Here is an 11,732-nt window from a genome sequence, read left to right as displayed (position 1 = left end):
ACTAAGACTTCTGACGACAGCTCAGGGAGGGGGGAAGTATGTGCTCACTGTTGTTCGTTCTCTCTACTGGGACTCCACTCTATCAGAGGCTGCCACTTGCTCTATACTCAGGGGAAGTGGCGGTGAGTTTGGGTGCTGCTGCTCCTCGCGTTTCTGAATCATCACTCATCTCAGGGGAAGAATCTACTCTCTGTCTTGACTGTAGCCTCTGTTGATGATCAGTGAGCTCAAAGTCTGACATGTAACTAAGTAACTGACGATGGGCTCAGGAAGGTCAAGTCTAGGATCTGGATCACTCTGATGCATCAATCTTATGACAGCTCCTGCATCCGGCTCAAAGGAGCATTTGTGGAGTAGACTAGTGTGGTGCTGGTGGATATTGAGCAGACATAAGTTGTCCGGTCAGAGATGAAGTACACTTTAATGGACTGAGGCTTGTAGAGGCATTTACAGTTGTAGAATTGGGTTGAGTGAACAATTGTAGTACAAGTAGTAGAGGGTGTGGCAGAGTAGTTTGGAGTGTAACGTAGTATGAGTGGTTCTAAACAAACAGAAAGTAATAATACTAAATTAGTAATGAACAGTAATAACAAGAATTAACTCAATCTGTCAATTATACGTACATTATGTACATAATTATACACATAGTAGTCTATTCAGACATGTAGGGACTAAATTACCACTCATGAAAAATGGCATCACGTTCTCTGACGTGAGCTCATGGGAATCGATACATATGGTTAAAATAATGTGAACAATCTCCCTTTCACAGTAAATAAAAACACACACATACCCAAATGACTCAAAGGGACTCATAATTACAATATTATTTATTTATTTATTTATTTGACAGGGACATTGCACAACAAATGTGTTGCACAGACCAGAGATAGCTACAAGCTAATTTTCATCTGTAGTCCCTGGGCAGAGGCAAAGTAACAGCAGGTTTATACAGTGGGCAATGAGCATTCTTACTGATGAGTTCATTCACAATGTAAAATACAGATACAGCACCTACAAAAGGATCACCTCAACTAACATGCAATTACAATATTTACAGTATTTACAATTATTACAGTTTTTTCATATAAAATAAGAATAAGAATTTTACCTCCTTACATTTTTAACAATACCCCAATTTACCAGTTTTGTGTTAATGATCGCAAACCGTCTTTCAACCACTTCTTCAGGTTAAATTTAAACTGTTGCAAGGTACTACTCTCTCGAACAGTGAATGGCAACAAGTTCCACATCCCTGCAGCTTTCACAGAGAAGCAATTCTGTCCAAATGTAGAGGACCTAAAGTTGACATAACAATCCCCTCTGGAGGAGGCTTGCGTTGTTCTAAGTCCTGCCTCTTCACAAGATTTCACAAACATTCTCAGGGACTGTGGGGCCAAATCATGAAGAATTTTATATACTAAACTAACATTCGAAAACAAAACGAAATTTTCAAACGTTAATAATTTATATTTCTTCAATGTTACATTAGTGGTATGAAATAGTTTTTTTTATCTAAAATTTTAAGTGCCTGTTTGTACAAGCTAAGAAGCGGCTGTAACGCAGAGTTGGTTGAAAGAGACCAATTTGTGATACAATATGTAAAATGTGAAAATATCATCGCATGCATATAAAGCTTGGCTGCATCTGTGCTCATTTGAGGGCGAATATATCTGAACTGCGATACATTAAATTTTACATTTATCAATTTAGAAACATGCTTTTTAAACGACAGTGTCCTGTCTAACACTACACCTAAATACTTGACAGACTCTGCTTTGTGAATCCTTGTTCCTTTAACAATAACTTCCGGCGCAGAGTGAGACGTATTCCTTATTGAGAAAAACATGCTAACTGTTTTGCTAAAATTTAATGTCAAGCATGATTGTACCATCCAATCTGAGATTTTTTCCATCGCTCCCTGGAGCACAGCTGCTGCTTTCTGACTTGATTTCGCATGGACATACAGTATATCACTGCGTCATCGGCATACATTTGTACGTGAACTTCAGGACAAATAGCTGGAAGATCATTTATATATACACTGAACTAGAGAGGGCCCAATATGGAGCCTTGTGGCACCCCAACTGAGCAGTCCAAAAAAGAAGACATAGTACTCTTAATTCTTGTGCGGTGCTTCCTATTCTCTAAATATGATTTAAACCATCGTAATGTCTCTTCAGAAATATTGTGAGCGGAAAGTTTAGATAACAGGATGTTATGGTTTACCGTGTCGAAAGCTCTTTGCAGGTCTAGAAATATGGCACCCACCATCCTTAAAATTTTAAGGACTTCTTGCTCCGTGACCTCACTTAAGTGAAACACTGGTTTAGTTGAATCTACATATTTCATTTCCATTGTTCTGTTACCAAAACCAACAACCAAATCATTAACAGAATCTTTGAAAAAACTATTAAAAGCACTAGCTACCTTTGATTCTTCTTGCATTAAAACATTGTTTATTTTAATTTCATAACATTTGAGACATTTTTTTTTCCCGAGAAATAGTATTAATGTGCTTCCAAACTAAGTGATTGTTTCCTTTAGCTTGTGTTATCAAATCAATAAAAAAGTTTGCTTTCGAAGTCCTTAGTTCTTTCACTACTTTAATCCGATAATCCTTGAATAGACGCATATCATTTTCAATGTTCGATTTTAACGCCTTTTTAAGTAGATGCCGTTTTAATCTCCTCTCCTCATCAATTTCCAAATGTCTTTTGTCAACCAGGGTAAATGTGCCTTTTTATACAAGTTAACACACTTTTTTAATAAATTTCACCTTGATATTATTAATTAGATCTAAAAAAACTCCCACAAAATGAGCCTATTTCGTCATTAGAGTTCAAAACATTCCAGTCTACCTTCTCCAACTCTTGGTCAAAATGTGCCAAATCTTTATTAGGTATTTTATAAAAGGCCTCTTTCTTATTTATTCTAAATGTAAATCTATTTTTGTTTAATTTCCGTGCTATAAGAACTAAATTGTGATCTGACATGCCTGTGATAAAATTAAAAGATTTTATTATTCTGTCAGATTTATTTGAAAATACCAGGTCGATTTGTGTTTTAGAGGTTTTGGTTAACCTTGTCAGTCCATTTATTAGCTGTTCAAAATTATAAAGACCTGTTATTTCCTTTAACCTTTTCCTACTGTTTTTCTCTATCCAATTTACACTAAAATCCCCTAGTTAAATTACTTCTTTACCAAGAGTATTTAATTCTTTTAAAATCTCCTTAAATGATGTAAAAAATGTAGCATCAGCAGAAGGTGGTCTATAAATACCAACTAAAATGAATGACATCTGAGGTGACACATTTATAGTTAAAACAATACATTCAATCTCTACATCCAATTTATCTTGCACATTTATCTGTTGGCATTGTAAATACTCTTTAACATAGAAAAGTAGTCCACCACCTCTTCCAGTAGACCTATCCCTTCTAAATATGCTATAGCCTGGAAAGCATTAGGCTGCCTGAAGAGATGTCTTTGTTAACCAGGTCTCCGAAAGACAAATAAAGTCCAAGCTCGAGTCAGTAAGCAATTTTCCCACCTGGTCGGTTTTAGATGAAATACTCCTAACGTTTAAATGCCCCCCCCAGCAGACCTTTAGGTTTCGATTTAGCGTCCCAGATAACTTTATCGTGGTTAAGTGTATGAAAAAGTGTCAAGTCATACCTCCGTGATTGTGGTTTTGAATGAGGTAGGTTACTTCTCTTATGTCGCAAATTGATCCATTCTGTGGCGTTCCTCCGCCACGTGCTCACCACAGCTCCACATCGCTTTCCCACTGCGCCTCGGCTACTGTATCCCAGCTGATCCGACTCCAGGCCAGGCTGATCGTTCGTCACTCCTTTGCACCTTTGGGCAGTCTGGTTGAGGAGCGACCACTCCCTGAGAAGACAAAGGACCTTTCTGTAAATTATCATTTGAACCTACTCTTGTGCACCATTCGAGACGCAAGTCTCACCTCAGAATCATCCTAATCTACATCTCTTTCCTTCTCTCTCATGCTGAGATCACCAAAATTCACCCAATAATCTATATGGTTTAATGTGAATAATTATCATACAGTATTACACACATTTGGCATCTTTTGAAATGTCTCAGTGCGACTGGTACAAAGGTCTCATTCCCAAAGAAGTAAAACTAAAGGTAATAAAGTTTTTATGAGTTTAGAGCAGGGGTGGGCAAACTACGGCCCGCGGGCCACATACACAGTTAGGCTGTTTAATCCGGCCCGCCGAGTATTTAAAAAATTGTCTTAAGATCGCATTAATTTTGCCTTTTTTCTTGCAATACTTTGCGTTATATATATATATATACAGTATATTGCGTTGCATATATTTGACAATCGAAATATCAGATATTGCATGCCATAGCTAACAAATGTAAAAAAGGAAAAATGACATAAAAGCAGATCATCATTCATTCAGCGCTGTTGTGGCTGCGGTGCGTCGTGTAACAAGCAATGACGCGTCACCATGGAAACCAAACAGACAGCGACTTATAGACTTGTTGCACATTAATGTTTTTTCCTTTTTTGGAAACTCACAGAGAAAAAAAAATGTTTGGTAACCGCTTGCACACCTTAGTTTTTCCTTTGATTTGTCTGCTATTTAGTTTCTTTGCTCCTCTGGATTTGTGAATGTATCCTGACTGATTCCGTTTACCGACCTTTATCGCCCGGCTTTCGACTACGCTCCCCTGTCTGCCATGTACAGAACCCGTTTTTTTTTCATTAAATGTTCTGATCTGCCTTTGCTTTTTATGTTTTATTTTATTATTCTTAAAATAAATTTGTATATTCGTTTATTTCGTTTTTTTCCACAAATGTATGACTTTTGGAAGTGCAAATTGCCATGCAGTTTTTATAAAGTTGAATTAACGTAACCTGTCATTTTTACTCTTCTAAGTGTACACTTGCAGGTGTTTTGTTTCTAATTTACTGTTAGGCCCATTCAATAATAATAAGGATAAACAATATTTAAAAAGTATAGGCTATAATTATCTAACATGTGACTAATTAAAAATTAACATCAAGACATAACATGCTAAATGGGGGATATCTAGCATAAAAAATGTATTGTCAGAATATCGTCTCTCAGTTGTTGAATTTCGTGCAGACATTGCCACAACGTAAATGTCTGTTTGCTCAGCCCGATCTCATGAAAGTGCGAATACCACGAATTGTATTTGTAGTGCTTATGATACGCAGTTTTCGCGTGCATATGATACGCACTTTATGGCGTGTAATAGGCACGCACTCCGCACCCCTAATCCTAACCAAGGGGTTTACAGTGCGTAGTATATGCACGCAAAAAAAACAAAACAAAAATTTTTGGCATATAAATGGCACGAGAAATAAAATTCGTGGCATAGATACGCACTTTCATGAGATCGTGCTTCATAATCTGTTACTGGGCCGGCCCTCTGTCAAATTTTAAAACCCAGTGTGGCCCTTGAGCCAAAAAGTTTGCCCACCCCTGGTTTAGAGAGAACTTGCACACAAAGTCTCTTCTGTCTTGGTCTGGGTATATAATTAATTGCAACAAGAGGCTCAGGGCGATTTGTAGCTCAAATTGACCCATGATGCTGAGATTGGCCGAGACTATCAGCATCATGTGTTTTCTAATGTCAAAGTTCGCATCTTCTGTCTTTATTCCAAAGCATTTGATATTTTGTATCTATTATCTTTGAACTGATTATGAAATTGGCATTGTACATTTACCTGACATAATAAATTGTAAACATTTGATTTTATTCTAACTGACTCTGACATTATTTTCAATAAAGAGTTAAAAAGAATAGTCAAACATTCGCTCACATTTAATGATACACTGATATCATTAAAACCTTTTCATTAAGTCAGATGAAATAATGAGGTAATACATATGAAAAAATGTATTTCATTTAATCAAATTACTTTGCCACAAGCAAAGACAGTAACGCGCAGAGAACTTCACCCGCTGATTGGAGGCCTCCGTTGGGCTGATTGAGTCGGGCTTACAGTGCTTAAACCGATTTTGCTTATCGCTATTATGAAATCGCAAAGGCTGTGATTATGTTTTATGTGCAGCTTGTCAGTGACGTACGGCTCTGATCAGTAGTAAACACTGCTCCATCTCAAAGCACTGCGAGTTTGAGTCGCTTTTAATATGCATTTGAAAAAGCAACACACATCAAACATCTTTCCAAACATAAGAAGCATTTATGAACCTCTTGTCCAACAAAAGACAACATTAATAAATCAAAGCGTTTCAATCTTCTGTTTATTCAGCTACAGATAGTATGATGCTGATAGGGATTTCCTGGAATGATGTGTGTTATAGTTCTTCTGCGGTGGATCATATTTAGTGTGTGTGTGTGTGTGTGTGTGTGAGAGAGAGACGCCCTCTGGCTTTCAAATCGAGCAGCATTTACTACCGATCACACGTACTTCACTTCCCAGTGGGCATTTGGTGTCAATTTAACATCAATATGACATCAACATTGATGTCAAAATTACGTCAAGAAATAGGTCAAAAATTAAAGTCATATTGACGTCAAAGTGTCGATGTCAAGATTTTGACCTCTGCTGATGTCATTTTGATGTTATTTTGATGTCATGCTTTGTTGGTATTTGATGTCAAGATGTCATGATGTTGATCCCAGCAGGCACAGGATATAGACTACAACGTCGGTCAGTCATTGGATTTTGGTTGAAAATGAAAGTCGGGTTGATGTCTAAATCCAATGTTTGTTTGACGTCAAGCTCCAACGTTGGGCAGTCGTTGAATTTTGGTTGGAATAAACCAAACAAAAAGCTGAAATGCATGGCCGTACACTTATTACCAGCTTCACTTAAAACTAACCAGATTTACTTTATTTAATTTCCGGTTTAATGAAATCAATAGTTGTATTTTAAAGTCACCATGATGGTGGTTAGCGTTTGCTTTAGTTGTGCTCTTGACCCTTGAATTTTTAGTATACAATTTTCTCTAGCTGCTATAATTGTGTGTTTATAAAGCACAACTGTTGTGTCAAAAAAGCCATGAGAAAATTTAGATCAGGAGATGTTGGCTGTTTATTGATGATGATGATGATGATGATGATGATGATGATGATGATGATATCATCATGTAATTGCCTGAATCTCTGATCTTATTTGGTGTCTAATGTTTTGATTATAAAGGACTTGTGTTTTTAATGTTGTTTTATAATAGAAGACAATTGATTTTACAGCATGAGAGCAATGTTGCTTAAATAATATAAAGGATTTTCAAAACATTTAGTGCATTAAACTTTTTCCTGTACATTATTACTTAACCATCAAGAATCAGTGTATGACTCTCAACAATGGTGACAATCAATGAAATGCTTCAGCTGCAGTGCATGCTGGGTACCACCAATCAAAACTCACCCATATCTCCCAGCATGCATTGCGCCTTTAATAAATTATGCAGCTGGAGTTGATCTGATTATCTGGATATTTTGTTTGATTGTCACCATTGTTGAGATTCATATGATGTTTCTTGATGTCTGTGTGCATCTAAGTAATGCCATAGATGAAAGGTTTTTGTGCACTAAATAGTTTTTAAAAATCAAGTATATTTTTTGATAAACAACACTGCTATATATGCTGTGGAATCAAATGACTTCTATTATGAATAAAACAATAAACAATATAACTACAAAGTTATAGTCTATATCCTGTGCCTGCTGGGCATCTATTTAACATTAGGATGCCATGATGTTGATGTCATTTTAATGCTATTTTGATATCATTCAATATCAAGCTTCAATATCAGATTAAATTTACCTTTGATAGTATATGCAATTATAGTGTCTGCTGTCATTTTAAACGTGAACTAAATGTAAATATGCTAGGATTTAAATAAATAAATACACACATGCTAAATACATAGACCTAGGTCTACAACTTTCAAGATCATTCAGGCTAGGTCTTTTAGATGTTGAAAATAAGTCACATTGATTTACAATGAGTAATAAATATACTTTTTCAGACATTTCAGACATTGTTTTGACATAAATTTCACATCAATTTGACGTCTTGTTTCCTGACATCAAATCAACATCGATTTAATGTCAGTGATATTGACCTGAGATGTAGGGACCAGAAAAAAACATGTCAGATTGATACCTTTGTTGGCATCTTTACAACCACAAAATGTGTCATACATGGTGGTCAAAATCTTGACTATTTGTTGATGTCAAATTGACGTCAAGGTGCCTGCTGGGTTACAAACTGTGCATAAAATTATCACAATCTTTACCAGATCGCGTGCGGTTTAATTTCGGTTGATCGTGCAGCCCTAATATCAAACTAATGATCAAACACTCCAGGTTTTGGCCTAAGATCAGAGGAAACTTTTAGGATTTGAAAAATGTGAAAAATTTGGCTCAGACGGCCAAATCGTGACCAAAATCGCAGAGTGTGCAGTCGGCTTAGCAGTAAAACTAGCCTATGTAGCAAATAGTCTAATTTATTAAAGCAGATTTTGCACAAGACATTTTAAAAAAGTGCAAATAAGAGATTATGTTTTCTGATTGAATGATACTTTAGATGTTTTATGATCATGTTTTGTAATAATGGATTCACTGCTAAACTGATCTGATCTGAACTGAGAGAGTGAAGTGTGTGTCATTGTTTCTACAGGTTGAGGAGTTGTGATCTCACAGATGAAGGTTTTGCTGTTCTGACTTCAGCTCTGAGATCAAACCCTGAACACCTGAGAGAACTGGGTCTGTCTGGGAATAAAATTGGAAAATCAGTGAATCTGCTGTCTGATGTACTACAGAATCCTCACTGTAAACTGGAGATACTGAGGTAAGATCATATTTGACTTTCACACATGAATCACAATGTAAAGTATATTTGAAGTGTTCAGCCTCTTTCTGCTGCTGTGAGTTCAGATTATTGAGCTGTAAATGATTGAACACATGAGCTGATCCTCAATAACATGAAACTGCAGGACTCAGAGTCACACTGAAATACACACTTTCACACACAATGAACATTTCAGTCTCTTGACTTTAAACAGACTCGAGCTCAACACAGTCAGAACTGAGAAATGAAGAACATGCTGGATTCATTCTTACTGTTAATTATGTTCATCTTTCTGCATTGACACTTTCTAAAATATTGTTTATATTTTTTTAAAATCACACACACAAACGCACACACCATTTTATTACTTCATACACATTACATACAGATCTAAGTAACAGCAAAACTAGCCTATGTAGTGAATAGTCTAATTTAAGAGATTATTTTCCTGATTACATGATACTTTAGATGTTGTATGATAATGTTTTTTGACATTTTGTATCTCAATCTAATGATCCATCTAACATATTAATTTGTGCTTTTAAGTTTGAACTTTCTCTTTAATAATGGATTCACTGCTAAACTGATCTGATCTGAACTGAGAGAGTGAAGTGTGTGTCATTGTTCTCTACAGGTTGAGGAGTTGTGGCGTCACAGATGAAGGTTGTGTTGCTCTGACTTCAGCTCTGAGATCAAACCCTGAACACCTGAGAGAACTGGATCTGTCTGGGAATAAAATAGGAAAATCAGGAGTGAAGTTGCTCTCTGATCTGAAGGATGATCCACATTATAAACTGGAGACATTACACTACTGTAAGTATATTTTTCTTTCAAGCCTTTAAATTGACCCAATTTCAGTGACAGGTCTCATATGTGTGTAACTGGAGAATATAAGATAATAATTCAGCTCCACTTTAGTCTCTGTAAATTGTTTTTAATAAGAGTTTAACTCTGTGATGTGAATATGATCTATGAATAGGCTAGGTCTATATGAATATTTTCATCCCTTACATGTTTACATGTAAACTTTTGTTTTAATTGGAATTAATTCATTCCGATTGATGAATCCAAATGTAGTGTTTGCATGAGCGATAAATAAAATTATCGGATTGATGTGTGTGTTTGTCACAAGCTTCAAATCTGAATTTTTGACATGCACACACTGCACGAATATTTCCCGCTGTTTGCACATACTATTCTCCTACTTTGATTGCTTTAAAAAGCAGACTTAATATTTCTATATTACGGGTCAGGTCCTAATTAGGAGACAATGAGCACATGACCCGTTGTGCCGTGCTGCTTATATTTATCACGCAGTAAAAACACCCCTACCTGCACCCGAAACAGCCTGTGGATGAGAGTCTGAAAGAAGGACTGAAGGCCGTGAGATTGTGTTGGTCATTCATGACACTTCATTCAACAACTACAACAGCTCGTACGCATCATACGCCATTATGTCATTGCACACGCACAGAACTTTCCAGATTGGGTTTTCAATCTGATCAAGTGTTTACATGTCCTCTCGATCAGATTAGAAAAGGAATAAACCACCCAATCCGATCGAAATTTCATTCGGATCGAGTTCATTCGATTAAGGTGTTTACATGAAGGCTTTTCAGTCTGAGCCGTCAATCTGATTACTAACAGATTATTTGTTTGCATGGAAATGTGGTGTGTGTGTATGTGTGTTTGATAAAGAATAGAGAATTGTTTATCATTTGCTGTTATTAATCTAGTCCAGTTTTTCATTAATATTAATATTTCATTAATGGCTGTAATAGGAACATGCTAATATCTCTGGCTGTGTTTTTCTGAAATGATCTCCAGATGTGATGTGACTCAGTAATGTCTCATACTCATATGTGTCTGTCTGTGTGTTTTATTGTAGGACTCTCAGTGTTTAGACGTCAGTTCAGTTTCCTCAGGATCAGCTGATGGTGAATAAAGAGCCGCTACAGAGACTGAAGACACAGAGACACACAGCGATCACACTGACGTGTGTGTGTGACTTCACACCAGTTTCTTGTTTTATAGTAATGCCTCAAGAAAATGAGTGCTGAAAATAGCAGCTTTGAATTGTTTCAAATTTGTTAGATATTGATTACAATGTAGATCGTGAAACACTTAAAATACATGGCAAACGGTTAAACAAGAACAAGCCTTAGACAATAGATTTATTGTGCAATACAGACAGCGCTGGGAAAAGTTTTATAAGTTTTGTCAAGAGTTTTACTACAGAAGAGATGTTGTAAATTATACCAGCAAAGGAAGACCAAGATTATGCAAATAATTTCACTGAACATTAATTTCTGTCAAATAATTTTTTATTATTAATAATTTTTTTATATGATTATCTGTTAATGTTTCCAAATAAATCTTCACATTCTTTTACTGGTTTCTTGTTTTTCCCCTCCTGCCTCTGAACACAGTTAATTACTAATTGTAATATTAATTTCTATCATATTCCTCTTGATGGCAAGTATTTCTAAAGCCAATAACTAAAAAACAGTGATATGAGTGCGGGCAGCGATTTGATCCAGAAATCAATCCGGAGGCTGAGTGTTTGTTACACTAATCTAGTTACAAAGTTTATTCATAATCGAAAGTGTTACTTATTATTTGTACACAGCACTATCTATTATTTACCTTCATACTCTTACGTTTCAATGACCAAACGAGAGGAAAAAAGGAAAATGTCACATAACTTAATTTATTTGCCTTATTTTTTTCCTGAAACATTACATACTTGAAGCATTAACTTTAAAATAATTTTAGATTGTATATTTTTATATGAATTATTATTATTAAATAATAATAATTAATATATTAAACTGATATTTGTGATCACATGCCACGCTGACACTGCTTCACAAACATGTATATAATGTTTGTTAATATTAT

General features: G+C 35.8%; 2 protein-coding genes across 2 annotated transcripts in view; one reads left to right on the top strand and one right to left on the bottom strand.

The window, feature by feature from the left end:
• LOC311090821 (NACHT, LRR and PYD domains-containing protein 3-like) overlaps nt 1-11,732 on the bottom strand; it is a 430,276-nt gene that overhangs the window by 150,655 nt on the left and 267,889 nt on the right. The gene's annotated exons all lie outside the window — the stretch shown is intronic.
• Nucleotides 1-11,732, top strand: part of LOC311090817 (NACHT, LRR and PYD domains-containing protein 3-like) — a gene marked incomplete at its 5' end in the record, with an annotated part of 78,610 nt that overhangs the window by 19,128 nt on the left and 47,750 nt on the right. Inside the window, one exon of the mRNA XM_084126364.1 lies at nt 8,661-8,831. Within this exon, the coding sequence (XP_083982490.1) occupies nt 8,661-8,831 (171 nt within the window). The remainder of the gene's footprint in view (nt 1-8,660; nt 8,832-11,732) is intronic.

The sequence above is a fragment of the Abramis brama genome, assembly GCF_963993115.1.
Source record: "Abramis brama genome assembly, chromosome: 10".
Lineage (NCBI taxonomy): Eukaryota > Metazoa > Chordata > Actinopteri > Cypriniformes > Leuciscidae > Abramis > Abramis brama.
The sequence above is the reverse complement of the archived record's forward strand: the minus strand, read 5'-3'. Positions and strand labels throughout refer to the sequence as shown.